Source organism: Bactrocera oleae, chromosome 3, assembly GCF_042242935.1.
Source record: "Bactrocera oleae isolate idBacOlea1 chromosome 3, idBacOlea1, whole genome shotgun sequence".
Lineage (NCBI taxonomy): Eukaryota > Metazoa > Arthropoda > Insecta > Diptera > Tephritidae > Bactrocera > Bactrocera oleae.
In genome coordinates, this window is record NC_091537.1 from 20,634,743 (window position 1) to 20,657,683 (window position 22,941).

General features: G+C 34.4%; 1 protein-coding gene across 1 annotated transcript in view; it reads right to left on the reverse strand.

Moving 5' to 3' along the window:
• Positions 1 to 650: 650 nt before the first annotated feature.
• Positions 651 to 22,941, reverse strand: part of vir-1 (virus-induced RNA 1) — a 41,769-nt gene continuing 19,478 nt past the window's right edge. The window contains exons 3-6 of the mRNA XM_070106215.1: positions 19,038 to 19,235; positions 13,767 to 13,864; positions 13,435 to 13,701; positions 651 to 2,290 (exon numbers count right to left, since the gene is read on the reverse strand). Coding sequence (XP_069962316.1) covers positions 1,271 to 2,290; positions 13,435 to 13,701; positions 13,767 to 13,864; positions 19,038 to 19,235 — 1,583 coding nt within the window. The 3' untranslated portion in view covers positions 651 to 1,270. The remainder of the gene's footprint in view (positions 2,291 to 13,434; positions 13,702 to 13,766; positions 13,865 to 19,037; positions 19,236 to 22,941) is intronic.

Here is a 22,941-nt window from a genome sequence, read left to right on the forward strand (position 1 = left end):
ACTTGAGGTCCGTATATTAAATTGGTTCTTGTAATTAAATTATAAGACTTTCAATTGATAAATTCTAAATTAATACTTATAATAGTGTAATTATTCATCCAGACTGAAGAGACTTAAAAAGTTACACTACTCAAAAAGTTTCAAGAAATATTTTTTTTTTGCTTAAACGCTACGAGCTAGAGTCTTATACATAAGACTGGTTTTACATTTTGAGAGCTTATAATAATATAATTTATCGACATGCCTTAACTCACTTCAGGAATCGAGATTCATATGTCATATTTATATAGCAGTTCCAAGAGGTGAGAAATGATTATTTTCCAACCGTTCCCAAGATAGTACGATCTACGTAACCCGAGCAATACCAGTTTTATATTTGGTCAAGGAATGTCTTCTTGAGCGAACGCTTCGAAGTTTCCTGGGGTTATGTTTTTTACCGCTACAAAAATAACAAAATCATCCTTCTTCTCTCTAATTTACGATGCTGGTATGATGTGACGATGTTTTAGTAGGTCTCAATCGAATATGAAATATTTCTCAGTGTAAAAAAAAAGCCTTTTAAAGTTTATATAATATATGGGGGTATACATCTTATATAGTAAACAGCGTCTTGTAGATTTTTTGGGCCACAAAATTAAGATATTCAAATATATAGTTTAATATAATGTATTATATTATATTTCATATGTGTATGTATATAAATAAGTGTAAAATCTAAAAACAAAATGTGTGATAAATTTTCTTTTAGTCTTTTAAGTTAAAACAAGTGTAAGCGATTATTTTAAATGCGCTGCGATACAGGTAAGTAACTGTAATAAAATATATAGTATCTTCAACAGGTGATGAGTATTATATTAAAACAATTTGCTAGAGTTGGAAATACATATTTCATTAAAATTCATAAAAGTAATTATGAAGCTTACTAAATAATGATTAAATATACTCTCATAAAGCTTTGACTGCACTTACGCACATTTTTACTTAATTAAATATAAATAAAATACAATACGAGTACATTTACATCTGCGTAGAAATCTTGGGGCCTAACTCATAAATATTATCCAAGCGCTGCGATGAACCATACGACGCACGTGTGCATTGCGGCAGCAGCGGGAAGTCTTATACAAAATTCGTAATTAGTTTACTATAGCTTTAACTTAATCAAAAAATCTCGCAAATTTTCGAAACACCCAACTTAAATGTAATGCTAAGAGTTTGGCACTCGATATGTATAACACTAATTTAGTTTGCTACTTAAGGCACACATTTCCTATTTGGCAGGATTAGCGGTTTCAGAAATGGTCAGCTTTTCAAACATCGCGCCGGGATTTTTCAAAGCATTCACATCAAATACTTCTGCATCGGGATTTGCGGCGAAATCGGGATTCACCGCTGCTATGTCATTGACGGCAATGTCATTGGACAAATCGACCGGCACCGCATCATAGGCATCAATGTCGTTGCTCAAATCATTTTGTTCATTGGAAGCGCGCGCCAGATCTTCCTTCAAGTCGCCCCACTCCGAGTCGAAACCGGGATTCATCTCCACTTCATCGCCCTCCGCTTCGTCATCGGATGATGAGAGATCTTCACGATTCTTGTTGTTTGCATAATTTGCGTAACGTTTCTCATTTGGCTCGTTGTCAACTTCATCAATGCCATCGGCAGACGGCGTAGCAACAGCATCTTCACCCAACCACTCAGCCGAATCATCAACAGATTTCACCGGCTCAGTTACTTCATCGATTCCGGCTGTTTCACCACTAGCTGTTTCGTTAATATTTTCCTCATCCAATTCAGCGCGCAAATCATCCACAGCAACAGTGCTTGCCTCGTTGGCGGCGTTCTCTTCAACGTTAGTTGCATCATCATCGGCTGCTACTGCTTCAATTGCTGCTGCGGCATTATCAGTATTTGATGACTCATTTGGGCTGTTATTCGCTGCCGTTTCCTCATTATTTTCAATTGTAAGCGCTTCGTTCGCAACATCATCCTGTGTCGTTGGCGTTGCTATTGTTGTTGTTAGCTCCTCCACAGCACTTGTAGTATTTTCGAGGTTTTCCATTCCGGCTTTTATCTCGCTGTTGTTAACAGACTTATTGGTTTCCGCTTCGATATTTCCGTCTATTTCAACTACCTCGGCGATTTCTTCTTCCGAACTCTGTTCACCGTTTCCTTTGCCTGCTGCAACTTCAAGACTATTGTCTGTAACAAATGCAGCATTTAAGTTGGCGGCATTGTCCTCATTTGTTATTGGCAACATTGTGTCTTGTATGAGTTGCGCTAGTGGCTGGGGATCGGTGTTGAATGTAGTGCAGTCAAGAGCGTTGTATGTAATATGGGAGTGTGGTGCGGATGGAAAGGCGCGTAGTTCAGAGCGTTGATAGGTGGTGACGATGCGGATTCAAGAAAACGGTAGATGTGCCAAAATGTGAAATTAAAGTTGAAATTTCAGTTGCAATGTATGTGTGTGTGCATGAAACGATAAGAAAAAATTTTGGAAAATTCAATTAGTTTTAGGCAAGTGTTGGTGTCTAGCTACCTTAAATGAACTACATATGAGTATGTGAAGAACTTGAGAATATAAGTTGGTTTAATCGTTATACTCACGCAATAAAAATGAAATCGAGACTTAAACTAGATAGCTGATTGTTTATGGTATAATACTTGAATGATTGCTAAACCAGCGCGACCACTCTTTATATATGGGCAACAAAACCGCAAATTTACTATTGATAAACAAAACATATGCTCTATACAAAATAAAATTATTTACGCTCAACGCATCTCGCAAACAATCTCTCTCAAACCACGCATATATCAACACTACTCAATAGTGTGTAATACACTTCTAACACTGTCGTCTGAAAAAACCCGCTCTTAGCAGGTTTGAGTCACGAAACTACGCTTCAATGTTACTCTGAGTATTTTTGTTTTTGTTGTCAGCTATACTTGTTGTCAATACACTCTCTCTATTATTATTTTATAAAATTTTTTTTGTAGCGCACTTAATACTCTTGGCATTACTCATTAAGATTCCGCTGCGTTGCCGTGAGTCACCTTCAACGACGCCGAATTACCATATTTCCTGAACAGTCAAGAATTTAAAAATCCTACGCGCCAAGTGCTAACCACAGTCGCGTCGTATAGTAGCTTCTGTCGCTGGCTGGTAGCTGTTAGCTGTCACCTTAGTATGACGTTTCATGCGACAGATCACTTTACAAGTGTTTCATCGCTATTGTACCCAGCTGGAAAAGCGTTAGGTCGTATTATATTGTAATGAATTTGGAAAGTTTTTTGAGAAGGTTCATGGCAACCGTTTTTCGTTAGATGATTAGATTAAGTATAAATATGTTTTCAGGAGGAAATACTGTGAAAGATAATTTAGCCTATTAGCTTGCTTTCAAATTATAAAAAACGAAAGGAGACTTGAAAATATCTTAGAGGTTTATAATTTTTTAAAATATTTTATAGATTCGAAACTTGCCAGGGATATACATGTAAGTTGTAATATTACTTTTCAGATACATAATTTGAAGGTTTAAAGAAAACTAAAAGACGCATATGCATTTTTTTATAAGTTACAAAATTGTTTCTACTATAAATTTTATTTTTTATTAAATTAATAGACTTTCATAATAGTATCGAGAAAGATGTGTTGTGAAAAATTTCTCAAGTCACTACAAATATAAAGCGTTATGAATATCAAAATCAAAACTGACCTGTTCGAAATATACATTTTTGATAACCACAAAAAACCCTATAATTCATTTATAGTAGAATCTGATAATATATAATATTTATGCGTGATCAGCCACTAAAATTTGATTTTTCATCGATTTATAGTCCATTTAACTACAGTAGAAAATAGTAGAAAATAATTTATAATTTTTAATTTTTCCTCAGTATATATGAGTCGTATACTAGTTGCATGCAGTGTAGATAATATTATATTGTGTGAGAAACACATTAACTTTTATTACAAAAATTTCATGTAGACTTTCTTGGGTTAGACTTAAACATTTTAAAAATATATATGTATATGATATATATATATATATACTATCCTTATCTTCCTCGAACCAAAACTTAACAAACATTCAAGAATTATGAAAACCATTCGCTGTCTAATAATTATTGACTATTCACACAATATATTATTTAATTATTATATATGAGTAGTTAACCATCACCAATTTACTAAAGCCACAAACATTTTCTACTGGGTAGGCATGCGTAATCCATGTGAGTATATATGTAAACAAAAATATTGATAAATATGTACGTATGTTCATCTACAAGTATGTAGGTGTGCTACGAGCGCGTTTACAAGCGTAGCTGAGAGCAATTTTAATTTTAGTTGATTTTTCATATATTTTCGTGGAATTGTAAAAATAGAGTTTTTTAAAATTAATCACCGACATATTTGGAACGTAAGCATCTCATCAAAAATAAAAGACAAATATTGATGATTTGTGGATTTTGTATAGTAAATTAAAACATGTACAAAATTTTTCGCGATTTTATTGTGAGAATTAAAAATATGAAGCTGGATATACTACAAGTAAAATTTTTAAAGAAAAGAGCGGTACTATGTATAAGAAGTTTTTTTTTTAATAAATAGCTATTTATTTTATAAACTTTTCATTTTATGAATAATGAATTATTTTCACATTTACTCTTATTTGTGCGCTACACGCGTCGCTTGTTCAATACTTGATTAGCTTGAGTTGGAGTTCTCTTGAGTTGTAGCCAAGTATTAGTCTGCCCTAAATATGAGATTTTGGTAGCTTTAAAAATTCTACGTATGGGAGTTCGATACATATTGTACAGAATTGGGATGAAAATTTTTATGAGAAAGCTTTTCTAATTATTACAGTAGTAAACCGGTTTTTTTTTTATTATTTAAATACATATATTAACTGATTTGTCCTAGGCATATCGTTGATATCTCGTCGAGATGATCTGGCTATTAGATAGCGATTTGCATACGTTAGAAATAAAACTTCCAAAGTGCAAAATAAGAAACCAATCAATATATTATATGTTTCGTTGCTAAGAGATGGAAAGACTAAACAAAAATTATCGGCCTTTTCGAATGAAAACAAGAACAGACAAAATGAAAGAAGGTGATCTCGTCAATCATCGATCGTCTGAGACAATCACCAAAGTTCTTTATAAATAAAACATCTAATCTAGATAAAGCGAATAAAAGTCTTTTTATGAAAAAATTCCATATGATTTCAAACAAAATAAATAGAAATATAACACAATATAACAAGAACGAACGCACATCGTCTAGCGAAATATGGGCTATCGTAGACCAATTCTGAATACTGCGGCAACATTGACCCGAAACCCTACCGTAGCTGTTCAGCAGTCTCGAATACCCATTTAATCCGACACCGACACAAGTTTTATGCACCCAGGCCATGGAACTATATGCCTTCTGGGTTTAACTGGAGCAATTACAGCGATATGTATTTAAAACAACCAAACAAGTTAATAATTTTTGTTTTTAACCCTGAACAAGGTATATTAACTTTGCCACGAAGTTTGTAACAACAAAACGAGTTAAGTTGATTTAGCCATGCTCGTCTGTCCGTCCGTCTGTCTGTATATACCATACTTGAACTATTCGCTTGGTTTTCGAGATATCTATCTGAAATTTTGCATCTGTCCTTTCCTCACTAAGAAGCTGCTCATGTGGCGGAACCACCGATATACCACTACTATAGCATATAGCTGCCCTACAAACTGAACAATCGGAATCAAGTGTTTGTTGTATGGAAAACTATTTCATTTGACGAGGTATCTTTACGAAACTTGGCATGGATTATTATTTAAGGCAATAATATAATCGCCGAAGAAATTGTATAGATCGGATGACTATAACATATAACTGCCATATTAACTGCACGATCGGAGTAGTGCTTGTTAAAAGAAATTAGGTTCGAGTTATCGCTTAAGGCAACAAATTATTATCCGCAGAAATTGGTCAGATCAGATCACTATATCACATAGCTGCCATAAAACTTGACGTTCGGAATCAAGTTCTTGTAAGGGGCCCTTGTATTTGTGAAGGGTATTATAGCTTCGGGGCAACCGTTTTCTTGTTGAAGCAGTTCTTTTGCGCAAAGGTAGTGATAATTAGATCACTCGGAACAGCTACGATGGAAAATTATCCAATATAAATATAATATAATAAACCATAAAATATGCATCTTTTAAAGAAATAATTATGCAATCTCAGCTGTCTTCGATGCGTAAAATATTGGAGAACAAATCAAACTAATGGTGCAACCTTGCGCTAACAAGTTCGCTATTTGAAATGAGTTTCGGTTTCTTCTGTGGCGTAGAAATTCTGCTTCCCGCAACAAATAACTTTATATATATCCCTTGGCTGAGAGTAGCGTGCATAGCTAATATCTTCTATAAAAGAATTATATTTTAAATCAACGCTGATATTAAATATTATTGAAATCCTTACATTAATACTTTTTTTCCTAATAAAATAATTATGTATTGTAACTTTAGACAGTTGTTTCACAAGTGAGCCATAGCAAAACTGGTCTAATGTTTGAAAAACTAAATTTTGTGGCACTGAAAATGGTGATTATACCACTTTAATGAGATATCCTCTCTCTCTCTCTCTCGCTCTCTCTCTGTTGTTGCGAATTCCGTCCACTAACTTTGTTATTGCTTTTTGATGAAATTTTTTTGACGTCCAACGATAGCAAACAGTGCAATGGCGAATCGAACGCTACTATGCATTCGCTTCAAAGCGCCAATATTGGCACACCCTTTACTAAGCAAAATATTATTAATATTTTTTTCGTGGCCATATAGCATACTGATTTATAGCAATGACATACAAAAGCCACAGTAATAAAAATATTACAATGAAATGCTTTAATTATTAATGCAATTACAAATGACGTATTAAAAATTAATTACTATTTTTTCTATGCAAATAATGTCACCGAGCGCAGAAAAAATATCGCCAGCAATTAAATGGTCAAAAATTACTGTAAAAATTGCGCCATGCGATGAATTATTAAATTAGCAAATGAAAATGTACTAAGTAAATGCGCAATTAACGCACGAAGCATGAATGACACTCATTAAAACGAAATTAATTCCTAACCAAATGTTGCAAAAAAAACGAGCAAAAAACAACAAAATAACAAAAATAAAGTAAAGTAGATATAATGAAATTCTAAATTTTTCACCGCATATTTCAAATTACTGCGGCGTGGATTGTTAATTATACAAATATTTTAGAATTCTTTCACCTGTTTTTGCGTCAACTTATTCACACACACACACATGCGCGCATTTGCTCAAAGAGTTATTTATGTCATTATGAGCGTGTATATGATTCAATCAGCAAGCAAATATGGTATGTGCTAACGGTACTTGTGTGCATACATAATAAATATTTCACATTAATTTAATATTAGCTGTTAATGTAGCAAAATATTATAGAATTTATATATATTTTTGCAACTAATTGGCGCTTTTAATGACATTAAATGTCACACGAGTCCACAGTTGGATTTGAAAAGATTTGATTATTTAAAAAAAATTAATTTTTCCGTGTTTGAATTTGCTCATTTGCATGAATAAATCACTGTTGAAATTAACGCATTTTTATATAAAATTACACTTCAATTGAAATCTCGGCATAAATGAAATTCGCTGTATTTTCGTTACATTTTTGGCACACACATATGTATTTGTTTGCAGAAAATTTTTGATTTGATTTTTTGCATTTGCTGACCTTTCGGCAGCATTGAAGGTATTTTCATTCGAACTCACAGCGCATAAAACGCGCTCACCAAATCATTTTTATGTTTTACGCTGTCTGTGGCATGCAACACCTACATTTTTTACATTTTATCTAACAATATGGATTTGTTACCTAGCCGCTATTATGAGGCGCTCACACATGCATATATACATTAGGGTGAGTCAACCACCATCGGTTTCATGGGTTAAACATAAGTTAGGTTAGTTAAATATGCTGACAGCTAGAGACGCCTGTTCGTTGTGATGCCCGGAACTCCTAGGTATGGATCAAAAAGAGCGTCGCAAATCGACAAAATGCCTAGAGCCTGCCACTAACTCACTGAGGCGGCTAAAATCAATTCCAGCCAATTCGCCGGGTTCGTTAAAAGTATAGCAAACAAGATGCTTTAACCTTAGTCTGGCGAAAGCTGTACAGTGGAGGAGAAAGTGTCTAGATGTTTTCACCTCATCTTCCTCGCTGCAACTTTGACAAGTTGCTTCCTCCAAAATCTTAAGCCTCATCGCGTGAGTTCCAGCAGGACAGTGTTCAGTTAGGACACTATCATTGCGGCGATGTGAACCTTGCTAGCAGTTCAATGGACATTCTACACTGGGCCAGAAAGCTTTCACAACCCCACAATTGCTGGTTGCTGACCAAGGCTTGTGTGAGTTCGCGCGAGGCCCATACACCTACTCGATCCCACCCTGTTGGAATTAAGTTAAGATTGCCTTTTCTTGCAAGCTCATTGACTTTACAATTTCCGACGATCCCACTGTGGCCAGGCAATCAGACTAGTTTAAGATGGGAGTAGCTTAATGCTACTGCTAGTGGTTTCATGCACTGCTTGACTAGCTCTAAGCTCACAATCAGCGAGGCTTGTATAGCAGCTTTGTTATCAGATTGGATGTCTACCTCTCTAAAAGAAACCGCACTTCGGAGAATTGGGTTGCAGAAAAAAAATATCCCCGCAGTCTAAAATGTTTATGATTTGAAAAATTCACTTGAGGTAATTTTTTTTTTTTATTTTATGCTCTACTGCAATCCGTAACAATTTGATCCTAAACGGTTCGAATTTAAATTTATTGTGTATGAACACTTATTCTTTACGTGTTATTTATGTGGGAAACTTTGAAGGCTCACCGACACTTTTAAAATATGTAAAAAATTTTCCTTGCAGGAGTATTTTTCCTCTGTATATAGGTTATTTTTAACTTAATTCGAAAGATTAGGTTTAGGCTCTCCCTAATATAAATATATATATATATATATATATATATATATATGGTATATACATATATACATTTGTGAATTTATGTTTATGTTTGTACTTGTCGCTGTGCGAATGGACATTTCATATTTATGGTCATAAATATTAACTGTAGAGAAAACAACGCAGCAGATATTTTGCGCCAGCAGCCGTCATATTGAAACAATTTGCTTCTTTTGCCCAGCGAACGGTAATAAATTGCCAATACACATGTATGTGTGTAGGTGCGTATATGTTGCAATCAAACCCTTCTCTGAGTCGTCGGTGCTAGGTCTCATAGGCATACACCAGCGCGCATGCAATTGTGGATATTCGTAGTGTTCAAAACCTTGTGCTTAAATATACGCATATATACTTGTTGGTAGACAACCTAGTCGGTACCGTTACACCTCGAGCTATGTTTTCAATTTCAGTTACAAATACGCTGTCATTAGGGGATTCATAAATTTGATTTGATTTTTTATAACTGCTGCCAAACGATGCATTCCATAAATATCGTTATAAATGTATACATACACATGTACTTGTATATACACAGTTGCTACACAAATATCGATACATGTACATATATAGTTTTATGAAATAAAGGTCTCAAATGGTGATTTCGCGCCCACCTATTGTTATTAGAACGTATTTATTTCTATCAAATCAAAAATAAATATTGACTTAAGTATGTTCCTCTTCAGCAACAATCAGACTTCAACTAAATTCTAAAGCTATACAAAATTTAAATTATTTTGCACTTTTCAATAATTTTTGACAATTAACAAGATGGTTCACTTTTTTCAACGCGCTTAACCAAAACTTCAAGTAAGGTAACCGAATCGGAATATTTGCAAAGAAATAGCTAGTAGTGATATATAATTTTTGAAGTAACGTGGGCACAGCTTTATATGACCTATGGGTCTAAGGGAGATTATAGAGCAATATCGCCTTTCTTTCCCATGTATTATGAGACTAACCAAAATATTTACAGCTTAAATTTCTCATACATACATAGATCCATATACAAGTATAGGCAGGGGTCAAATGTGCAAGTGGAAAGCACAATAGTGGAAGAATTTTGCCAATTTTCTAAAGAAACATGACTAATTAAAATATTATAATTAGTGACTGATCTTAGTTCAATAAATTTTATCCCGCTTCATTAAAATATTTGAGAGTCAACTACAATACATTTTTCGTATTAAAAATTATAATATTTGGCAATTTTGTATGAAGAAGTCATCGGGAAAATGCTGTTCACCAAACTTCATTTACAGTGATCGAAGGATTTGAAAAATGTGGAGTTCTTCGTAAAATTTGGCCTGGACCCCCTTAAATTCCATGGTTTGAAAATGTCCTAAAATTTTCTTAAATCCTTCTTACTACATCTCAGTGCATAAATTTTGCATTAAAGTAATTTGTTTGAAAGATGTTTTAACAGATCTGTTGACCTAAGGATTGTTTGTATCATCAAAAATTAAAGGAGATAGAGTTATATATACTTATATGCAATGAGCGGCTTTCAACGGCATCTCCGGTGCACTGCGGACTACACCAACAATGACAGTTGATGCCATTATACACATTGCACCCTTGGATATTGCCGGCACTTGCATTACTACAAGGCCACTCTAAGGCTCAGAGAAGCTGGGTATATGAAAGAGTCCAAACAGGGTCAAGCTGGCGGCTGTTTCTGGCGGCTGAATCTCCGCTGTCATCTTGCGCTCTAGCACTGCACCTATGGACCTCGTGTGCGCTTAACTGTGAGGTCGACCTAGAGTAGAACACAGGAGATATACTACTTGCTCTTAGAAAAGTTCATTTTGTCGCAATCGTACGAGTTCTTACTGAACTTCGTTCAATAGGCATACCCACGCTGTAAGGTAAAAATTCCAGTCGGACGTCAATGTGAAAGTTATATGGAAAAGAGTGGGATGGAAGCATCCAGTCTCCTTCATTGTTCAGCCTTTGCAAGACTGGTGCTAAAATATCTCGGTAGTCGCCTGTATGTAGTTTGCTAAAGCTACATTAACCAAAAATGCTAGGAAACATGCGAAATCGGACTTTAACTACTTTAGAACTTTAACTATGAGCTTGAGGAATTATTATATTTGGACCAAATATACAGTAATCTGGCATTAAACTGCTGAGTGCTCGATATTTTTCTATAACTAGATGTAAACACCATTTAACAATTATTTCCAGAATTGGAAAAATTATTAATTTTAATCAGCGTATTCTTAAAGCAAAAATGTACCCTGGATATAATAAATTTGCCACGATGTTTTTAACACCCAGAACGAAGTGTCGGAGACCCTATTAAGTATATACATATATAAATGGTACGCGTGATAAAATTAGTCGATTTAGCCATGTTCCTCTGTGTGTCCGTCCGTCTGCATATATGCCAACTAATCCGTTAGTTTTGGAGATATTTATCTAAAATTTTGCGCACGTCACATGCACAGCACGAAGCTTCTCATTTGAAGAAATTCTTATTTGAAGAAATTGTTCAGATCGGCATGTATAGCTGCCACACAAACTGATCGATCAAAATCAAGTTTTTGTAAGGAATATTTTGTATTTGTTAAGGGTATTATAAGTTCGGTGCAACCGAAGTTAACGTTTTAAATAAAGATTTATCAGTCATTCCTATTAACTATAAATTTTTTTTTTCTGTACTAATATTATATTACTCATACGACATGGGATACCATATGTCCTAATGTATATTGTAGTAATGTTATTCATATGATACGCGCTAACCGATGGATCGATCTTCGAATATTAGATAGAATTTCAAATTTATGATACTAAATTATATAAAATGAGCAGTGTTTGAGATAAAACTTTCTAATGTCTATATAATTGACAATGTATGATTAGAGATACAAAATTCATATCAATTTTATCTTGTCTTAGCTGTTTGCCTCTTGTAATGTCTGCCAAAAAATGCAATGCAGAACCAAAAAAAACCTGGTATAAACTCTAAAAGAGAGATATAGGAACATCTACTCATTTAGAAAATGACATAACTCCCGGCTCCATTAATTTACGAAAATTTTAATTATAAAGCAATCGAGCGTACGTAGAATAGTATATAATGCATTAACCAAAGTAGTATTTAAAATTACCGATAAATATCCTCTAAAAGTTCCCACAGTCTACTCCCAAACAATCGTATACATACACGCAACCCCAGGCGATTTCAAGAAATTGATGTCATCATGCTATTATTTTCCAACTCTGTTTGTGCTAAGCTTTATCAGATTCTATAAAAACGTTATCTTTTAGTTGCTTTGTCGGTTCAACAACACTGAAGCAACGCTGTTTATGGTCTTTAATTAACTCTACAACACTTTAAATAGCCTCAATTAATTCAAAAAGTAGACAGCTAGTGTCTTTGTACTTGTTGGCTTGGTTCAACATACAAAACCTACTTCGTAGCCAATAACGCTATTCTTCTAGAGAAATAATTTCCCCCTGAATAGACCAGGTTTATTATAATATTTTTTGAATTTGTTAAATATTAGTATATAATCAATCAAACAATACTCACCGCTTTATTTTCAAAAAATTTTTTCGAAATATTTACAGTTATGAGTCTATTTACAGCTTACCTTTACCAAATTATGCCCAAACCAGATTTATTATATTTATTAACAGCAACAATCGTATGCATATATACAACTAAGTCAATGTATAAATATATTTTGCATATATACGTTAATGCATTCCTTAAATGTATGTGTATATGTACATATGTATGTAAGTATTTCAAATAAGCCCATAAGTATGACAAACACATTATGCCTTAAATTAATTTTTCAGCATAAGCATATTTACAAGTAGGAAAGTTACTTGAATAGAAACAACTTTATTCATTTAAAAATAAAATCATTTTCGTTTTTTATGAAACTATACAAAGTTATATATTTTATTAAGTAGCTATATATATTTTAGAATATATAATACAAATATTAGTTGCGGTAAAACTTTTTTAGAATTCAATACAAGCATAAATGTTAGTAATTGTTTTTTATTTTCAAAAACCATAAAAGCCACCAAATAATGCATTTAAAAAATTGTAGTTTTCGTAAATGCCTTTTTGAGATTTGGTAATATTCGATATATATATACTATATAAGTACACATATAGTATATAAATATACTTTAGGTGATGTAGATATGTTTAAGTATATCGAAAAAAATATTGAAATTTATATAGTACAAAGTAGCGAAGAAAATCGAAATAGTTTCAGAATATTACACTTGGAGAAAAGATTAATTCTTTGAAAATAATAAAATAAAATGAAAATATCCAAAACTTTACAATGTTATTGTATTAATAAATTTATTTGCGTTAATTGCAAAGTTGCTCCAGCGCTTAATATTTTACCTCGGGATCATCGATGTTACGTTTGATTTCATTATCATATGAATTCTTCTCTAACGGTTCACGACGTTCATCCGATTCGCTCTCGTCATTCTTTTTATTTGGTGCTGATGTCACAGGATTTGGTGCTTTGGAGTTTGGTGTTTCGTCAACTTCTTCACCCGACGCAAGCGGACGAATGTTGACCAAACGCACCTTGAAGAGATTGTCAGCATCGCCATATACGGTTTCGTTAACTTCGATCTTATGACCATCGACAACCTAAAGTAGCGGTAAAAGCGTTAGTGGTAATAAATATATTCGTCTTTTTATATATGTAACGGTACCTTCACAGTTGAAGTTGTATTGCCTTTCGAGGTGTCGAATGCGCCCAAATCGTCGTCGCTTGACGACCAAATCTGATTGCGTAGACGACGGAAAATATCTGCAGGTACAAAGCAGAGTAAAATAAATAAATTATTTCGTAATGGGTATATACTATATCTACTATATAGGTATTAGCATATTCAATTAAACGCTGTTTTACATAATTAAATGCCACTTAAGCTAACAAATTGCAATCGAAGTCAGCAGACCTTATATTCGAATCACTAATATTTATAGTGGTTTTTAGAAATACTTAAAAATTCACCAAGGCCTCTAGTTAAACAGGTTTTCGAAATATTTTCTTACTAACCAAATACATATTGCGAAAGTGAACAAATCATACGAGGTTGTACCATAAATATACGATTTATTAATATCCTAACATTAGCGCCACCTAGCGGTTGCTTGGTTTCATATATGCAATGAAGTAGTCATCAAAAACTTGATCAAAACCTGTACCCCAGCAATTTTATATAAAAAAAAAACTCGGAAATAGTTTTATATCATCAAATCAGGCAGAGAATTATAGCATAGGAATTAAGCGAAATTTTTAAATTTTTAAGCGCTTGTGGTTTTGACTCAGTGAGTCATGAGAATGTTGGTAAATTTTGAACATAAGGAAAGTTTAACCTTTCTCTCAGCACCTTTTAATAGGTTACATATACTACAAATAAATCTTTAAAGAAACTCGATCAAATAGTACTCATTTAATTTAGAAAACCGTGGTGAGAATGTAAGCACATAAGGATGCATCAAACCTGGAAGAGTGTATGTGGTCCTTAACTATGGTCCTATCCAAAAATAACTCTTCACTAAAACTATTGTTATTTGTTCCACTAGATAACAAAAGTAAATTGTTTGCTGGAAAAGTTACAGGTTTTAGATAACCTGATGTAATACCTAGAGATATATATTATTCATTTCTTTGATTAATAAACACAGGTGTAACAAGTTTTTTTTTTTTTTTTGTGAATAATAAAACAAAAACAAATTCTATTTCGAAAAATTCCCAAAACGTACCCGTAAACAATAGCTGACTAATCAAATATTTCCGTTTTATAATACATATCTTTATATAAATTTATGATTTATTATTTACAGGAAAACCACATTCTTCTACATTATTTTATTTACCATAATTGATTGCTTTATGTTATCCAAAAACTCTTATTGCTCTTAGTGAAGAACTTTTAAACTTGATACTTATACAACGCATATAAAAACTTAGTATTCAACTACTCATATACTCATATGCTGCTCTCTCAACCCGACCTTGAACCGATGAAACACATACTTTAACATATTATGTACAATACTATAAAGCAGATTTTAATTTTTTTGTAGTTTCTTATTTGATGGCGCTTTCATTGTTAGCTTTGAAAAGTATTTCTCCAATTTGATTGTTGGCGGATGTGGAACAGTAGGATTGTAATTAATCAAAAGTATTTAATGTGTCAAGATGCAAAATAAAGACATAAGTATATATGTATGTATGTATGTAGACTAAAAAAATTAAAATTGTGAAGAAGCTTCTACATGACCTTAATTCAAATAACATATGCAACCACAACCTCACTGAGATACTTATTGTAATGAGGTAAAGAGTTTTGGGTGTTAAATTGTTTTGCAGTATGTACAAAACTTCTCCCATGCTCACAATGGTGTTCTATAATCATATACCTATTTAGCTTCGGAATATCAAATCGTATACGGGTTCGCTTCCACACTTATCTAATAGCTTAGTTTCAGCGCTGCCGATAAAGTGTAGTCGGACCCTCGAAAAGTTTAAACAATGGCTGTGTAATCGAAGGATTGTTAGTGTAAAAAATGTTCAGCTGAATTTATTATTCTACAAAACAAAAAGCATAGATTTAGCCACAATTTTCTTCTATTCAGCAATATATACTCTAGAAATGTTGTCTGTCCTTCCATCATTCCCCTGCGGGTTTGGGGAAAGAATATGCCCGCGGCAAGGCATGCCTGTCGTAAAAGGCGACTAAAAGCCAATATGCACTATGACTGTTATTATATTCTTTGCCCAGTAATATCAGCATAGTATATGGAGTGATAGTGCTATAATACTCAGCTTGAACTGATATTAGAAACACTTTAAATGAAAAAGCAAATAAAAAGACATTTGAAGTTCAAGCGACAAATGTCACCAGTCATTTGAGTAATGGGGAGCTCAACTGGCAGTAGTTTAGGCTACGCAGTCCGACCGGAGACTTTCCGGTACCACGGGGAGCAGAAAGCCCTTGGACTTCTGTTCAATCTGCTCATTGGGTTCGGCCCTTTGGGGAGTATCGTGGTGGCTGTGGTTTAAACCTAAATGCTGGAAGAACTGAATTTTCAGTTCGAAAAAAGAAGTTACACAAGTAACTGGGTGCCGTACCCGAAAACGGAAGAGGTTTTAGGTCGGCCTCGAATCATACCAAGATGGTAGTGTGGACCCAGACACACTGCCACTGGTATCCAAATAAATACTTGCATAAGCTCGTTTTGTTTGGGGCGCTGATCAACGCATTGTATTGATCCGTTGTGTTTTGAACACCGTGAGGTAAGGCCGTCGCCGGCAGGTACTCACGTAAATCTACAACGAAAGTTGTCCTTCCATCAGTCCGCCATTCTGTATTCGACGAGATATCTTAATAAAATTTGGTATTGCTTATTTTCCAAGGTAACGGTATGATATCTGAAGAAATTTTTCAGATCACATTACTATAGCATATACTTAGTTGCCATACAACTGACTGTTTATAGAACTTTTTTATCTGACGAGATAGCATCTTCACAAAATTTGGCATTGATTAATGTCAAATGTACCGACATATTTATTTTCTAGACCGGACCACTATATTATAGAGCTCTTATAGAAACTGACCGATCAAAATCAAGTTCTTGTGTGGAATCTTTTGTATTTGTCAATAGTATTAAAGTTTCGGTGCAATCGAAGTTAACGTTTATTTTTTATTTTCTTTTAAATCATTAAAAGAGCACACCTTATAATGCGTATTCATTTACATATATATTACACAATGTAGTATTATATGTACTTCATAGGAAATGGACTTTGCGTGCACATTTGCAAGCTGTTCTGCCGTCTTTCATTTGCATTGCGTGTTTATTTGTTGTCTTTCTATTTCCAAGTTTCTATTCTTAGCCTTGTTCCTAATAGTCTACCGTATTCTTAAAGGTTACGAGGGCTTGCATTGTATGCTTCGCTTATTTATTCTTTTTTTATTACTTTTTGTTTTTTTTATTTTCCAATTTCCAGTGGACGTCTTACAAAACACAATTGATTGTGCGCGACACCGTATAAAAAAAACTATTTAGGCTAATTTTCTATGGCATTTGGTTATTTGAAGGCTTCACTTAAAGTGTATACCGCATAATTGTTTACGTACATATAAATATGTACATGGGAGTATACTTATATGATATATGACAATATGAAAACCCTGAACTAATGAGACAAGCACTCAATTCTAGTTGTGCCATTTGTGCAAATTAATTTCTCTTACAGACAAATAGAGTGTGAATATATTGATCATTTCTTTCATAAAAACAACAAACTAGCACTTGCTAGAAATTGTAAAAAAAATTTTGGCATTTCATAGTGTGAAAATCAACATAATTAAGAGAATCAAGTTTGAAATAGGGAGGGGGGACCGTAAATCGTTGCCAAGGCAGCCAGAATATCAGAACGGAATCGAACATCCTGATTATTACCTAAGCAGCATTTTCCAAAATTATCCAGTAAGCCCAACATCTGATGGCGCCACTATCGCAAAATATATATTTTAATATCGGTTTGTACATTCTCGTATACTCGTACGAATACTATCATAAATACCGGAACGGATTTTTTTATTTTGACGGCAAGATTTTTAAAAAATACTAGAAAAACAAACTCCATCGCTTATTCGATTATTTTTGCAAATGAAACCGAAGAACACTTTCCCTTCAATGGCAACCGTCAAAAATTGCTATGTGGATGGCGCCACTATCGCAAAATATATATTTTAATATCGGTTTGTACATTCTCGTATACTCGTACGAATACTATCATAAATACCGGAACGGATTTTTTTATTTTGACGGCAAGATTTTTAAAAAATACTAGAAAAACAAACTCCATCGCTTATTCGATTATTTTTGCAAATGAAACCGAAGAACACTTTCCCTTCAATGGCAACCGTCAAAAATTGCTATGTGGATCACCTAGTATACACCAAAGACCAAAAAACTGACGAAACTGTAAACATCGGTCAAGTTGCTCCGTACATAATAAAGGCTATTCTATTGGCCGTAGTTTTCTGCGATTCTAAAAGTGCGATCTGCATCAACTACCTTAAAAGACCAAAACGATCACATGAATCCACTCTGCCTAATTGCAGTAAAAATTACCCCACTCGGTGACAAAAAAAGTGTTCTTTCACCATGACAATGCTCCGGTTCAGACCATCGTCGTCGCTACGACCAAAATGCCGAATTTGTCTGCCCCATCCACTGTATTGTCTAGATATAGCACCGTGTGTCTTCTATTTGTTTCTAAACTTGAAAAAGTCATTCTCAAGGCAGAAATTTTAGTTCAATGAAGACGTTACGAATGTAAGGTTAAGTCGTAGGGTCGATCCAAAACCGATGGATAACACTTGAACAGATATTCGTCTCTCATGCTACCCATTAACTCCTATCATATCCTATATATCATTGATCGAGTAAGCATTGAAAGTGGCAAGATGAATCCAGTTCACCTTCCTCCATATGGATTTTACGAATAACTACTTTGCAGACCCCCAGAAGTATTATTTAACAGAATGTTTTAAAAAGTTCGATCATCAATGGTTCAAATGTGTTGAGCTGAAAGAAGACTATTCGACCGCCTTCGCATATAATTTAGCTAAGTATGTGCTCCAAAAAATATTAATAAAAGAGCGTAGTTAATTGCAAAAAAAGAATTATTAAAACTGATCAGAAAGGAAATGGATTAAAATTGATCCAGCCTGGCACAAAAAACGGTTGGTTACATAAGTATATAAAGAGTATAAGATTACTTCTGATCTAAGCTGAATTTTTTGTAACAATTGTCCTTTTCGTTTATTCTCAATCTTCCAATTAGCTACACTTAACAACCTTATACTTATAAAATATTATATTTAAGCCTAAATAATTTTTTGCACGTAAATTTTCCTTTTTGAATTACTTTTAAATCTTCCAAACGTACTTACCTTCAAAAGCATCGAAGAAGCCCAAATTAAATGAGAACGGCAATGGATGTGGCTGCAAGAATGGATAGCCCACACCAGTATCAATAACGCCCCTGAAATCTTTGAAGTCAGGTTCACCGCCTGAGCTTTCATCCGAATCGTCATTTGAGTGGCGACGCGGCACATCAATCACCTCAGCATCATCGCTCGGAGAGCGTGCTGTAAAGAGAAAGAGAACAGAAAAATCAATTAACGCCTGCAAATGCAAATCAGACTAACACAACATGGCTTATTAACTGTTATGGCGGTACGTTGGTATGTCTACATATGAAATCGGTCTATGTGTTCCTGTGCGAACATTATTCCCAATTAATATTCAGCAGAAATGCGCAGCATTTAATTTGCCACATGTCAGCGTATTCAAAAATTATTTAGCAAAATTTACCAAATCACCCGCCCGGCAATCTCTACATTTCCCCAGGGATGTACCGTTAACAAATTATGTAACGCTCGCACGCTTGTGGCACATTTTGACGCAACAAAAGTTAGAAGAACCTTTGCGAACATCAGTCAGTTTGCGTACCGTTACTCGTATCGCGCCGCTACGTCAGCGGTTTGTGCACTAAATTTTCCCGTTACTTAAATGTGAACGAGTTTTGTTTTGCCGCACCCACACCGCCCTCTAATCGCTGGCTTTTCCGCATCATCATTTCTCTCAATTATTTTGCGGCGGCCTCATCTCATTACCGCCTGATTTATATGTATAATGTACGGGTATTTAGCAAAACCAAAAATTGCGCACAATTACAAATAGCAACGAAAGGCGCATGCAGGAATAATGTTTTCCGGCCCATTCATCCCTTTTTCCGGCAGCCACATATGACGAAACCGCGATTGTAACGCGAAAGTTCGGTACATTCAAAACACTTTTGTGCGAGATTCACTTGTTGAGGCACCGTAATGCTGATTCATTAGGCTTATGCCTTCTGCTGTCAGCTACTAAAACAGTTATGTTGAAATCGAATTCAATTAGTTCGAGTACACGTATATTTTCAACAGTCTATTGTCGCGTAGAGTTTTAATCTTTCGCCTGCCGAATTGGTGACATCACAATTATGGGAGAATCTAAAAGCATAAAGCTTTTACCATTGATAGAATGGAAAACTTTCTTGTTGTGTTTTAACTGAATTCGGAGAGAGATCAGTATAAGTTAGGTTAGAGTGTTATAGCAGAATTGTCTCGTTTAAGCTTTGCAGGTGTATTGACTTCTGTGAGCTTGTCAGAAGTATCCACCAAATTTAATATATGATGATGAGGATTAACCTAAAGAACCTTCATTCTCTTCTCCGATAGCGCTAGTTCAGGGCCCCCTTTTGCGGTATACCTTGCACAGCCATTCCAAACTGAAGACGGATTGGATAGTTGACGATCCACCTCCTTTGTTGGCTAGTTTTATCTCCACGGTCCCTAGGTGGTCTCTCCCTTCTCCTCTACCGCACTATGGAGTTTAGGACCATCCATCCTGGCATCCGTAGGAATAATCCCTCTCAAAGCCATAGCTTACGGCCACCCTAGACTCTTTGAGAGGATTGATGGACACCGCATTGAGCAGGATCAGCGTATGCCGATAAGGTTCATCGGTTCTCTCGAGCTGTATAACTCATGAATCGTGCGCGGACAGCGTACATTATCTAATAATCTACTCAATTTCTTCTGCGGAGGAAGGTTCGTCTGAGAGGCAAGCCCGAGCACGAGGATGCATTGAAAGATCAACTTTGTATACGGCCTCCAAACTGGCCCCTTTCCACACCTCTCCCACCTTCTTGAAAACCACGGAAATGGCCGCAGTTTCGCTTTTCCACTCTTCATGGGAGACGACACCATCCTCGTTACTGCAATCGTATACGAACAGATGCCTGCTCTGACTTCCTGGCACCGTAGCGCTCCAGAATTTTGGCTGCCAAACAGCGATTCGACTTCTGTTGACGTGCCCGTAGTATTGCCCACAATTCTAGCAGAGGTTTCCCTGCTAGTACTGGCAATTCCGCCCCGTACAATTGTCCTACGTTCCCAAAAATAGATCTGAGTGTTCTGATAACGAGGAAAACAAACACGAAAATTTTCAACACATTTCGGTCAAAAATATTGTTCGTCATTTAGAAAAACCAGACCTATCGAATTTTATGCTACTCTGGCATTAGTCAAAGCCTCGCTACGTACTTTCTACCTTGGTTGCATCCAAAAAGGATTGACTTTATTTAAATGTTCGCACAATTTTTAAGTCAAAAGCTTCAATTTAAGAATATTCACATAATTAAATAAATTTAAGCATTTAAACCTCTTTATTAGTAGCACGAAAATCTCTTATTCATATTCAACTGCATCGGTTGCATTGTATTCAGATAGTTTGATAGTTAAATATTGTCACAAATGTGTGCATTATATCAAACTAAGCACCCAATTAAAAAGGCATTGTGCCACACAGATAGATTTTAAGTATTTATATACATACATAAAATTTACCAGAAAACAAACATTATTTTACAAATTATAAATTTCGCAAACAATATACTGTAAATAATTAATTAATTAAATATAGCGAGTTGCCACACTTTTCCACACATTCAAGGGTATTAATATGTTGACGAAATGTATTTAGTAGACTTTGTTTACGCCAAATATATGCTATTTTCAAATTTAATCACCCTGACAACGAAAATCAAAACATGAAAACGCACAAAAACCTGCATACAAAACAATAGGAAAGACCGAAGTTAAACAGGTGATTATTTATGAGTTGATTGTGAAAGCCAGTAGAGACAAATTCACTTAAATATTTATGCAAAAAAGTAAAGTAAAGTAAAAATAAATCAAACCTAAAACATATTCGATTCGCCACTCCGCTGTTTGCTAAAGTGGAGCCCTGCTTTCTTTTAACAAAAAAACATTAAAATTGGCAACAGTGCTTTCAAATTTTTTAACTACTTCTACTGCTACTTTTTATACCAAATTATATGAATTATACTAGTTCGACGTTCGATTCAGCACTCTCTAAATAAATTATTAAAACTTAAAACTTAACTTATTAAACTTATTAACTGACCGCTAAACTGAAACTCTGCTTTCTTACAAAATACATTGTATGTAAAGGTGGACACACTTTTTCAAATTTAAATGATCTCTATATATTTACTACTATTTTTAAAACTCTGATTTATACCAGTTGGTTGCTCAATTCGTCACTTTCCATGTTTTCAAAGATCGAGTATAGTTTCTGTGTCGTAATCACATAGTTGTAATTTCTCCACTGGGTATGCTCGCACATTCTCGACATATTGACCTAACTAAATATTCATGTAAATATAATATTTAAACCTTATTCAATATCAGTGTTTTATATATACTTATATCTATATTTTAAATACTCTCTGTTTGTTTTATAAATATTGACACTTTTCATTAGAGTCAGCACATTTTACGGTGCTGAAAAGGAATTATATAATACTACGAGCATATTTTTGTTTTTTTGCTAATAATGTATTGTAAGTATGGTAACATATGGTATATATATGGTATACATATATGTATATACATATGTAAATAGTATGGATCGGAAAATGAGCTCGGAATTTGGAAACAAATATAAATAAATATTTCATCGAGAAAAGCCATACGCACAAGAGAACATGTACAATATTAATCATGGATCGCTAATAAAAAATATACTTTTATTATTAAAAGAAAGTTACCAAAGTAATAGTTAGATACGGATAAGACAGCATATTTTTATAGACATATGGTTTTAAGAAAGTAATAAAACGTTTATAATTTAACGGCCAAAAATTTAGTTTTAAAAATGATTTCGTTGAAGTGAACGTTGCGGCTGGCGCGAATAAATTACTGCCGAGATACCCAATTTTCGACC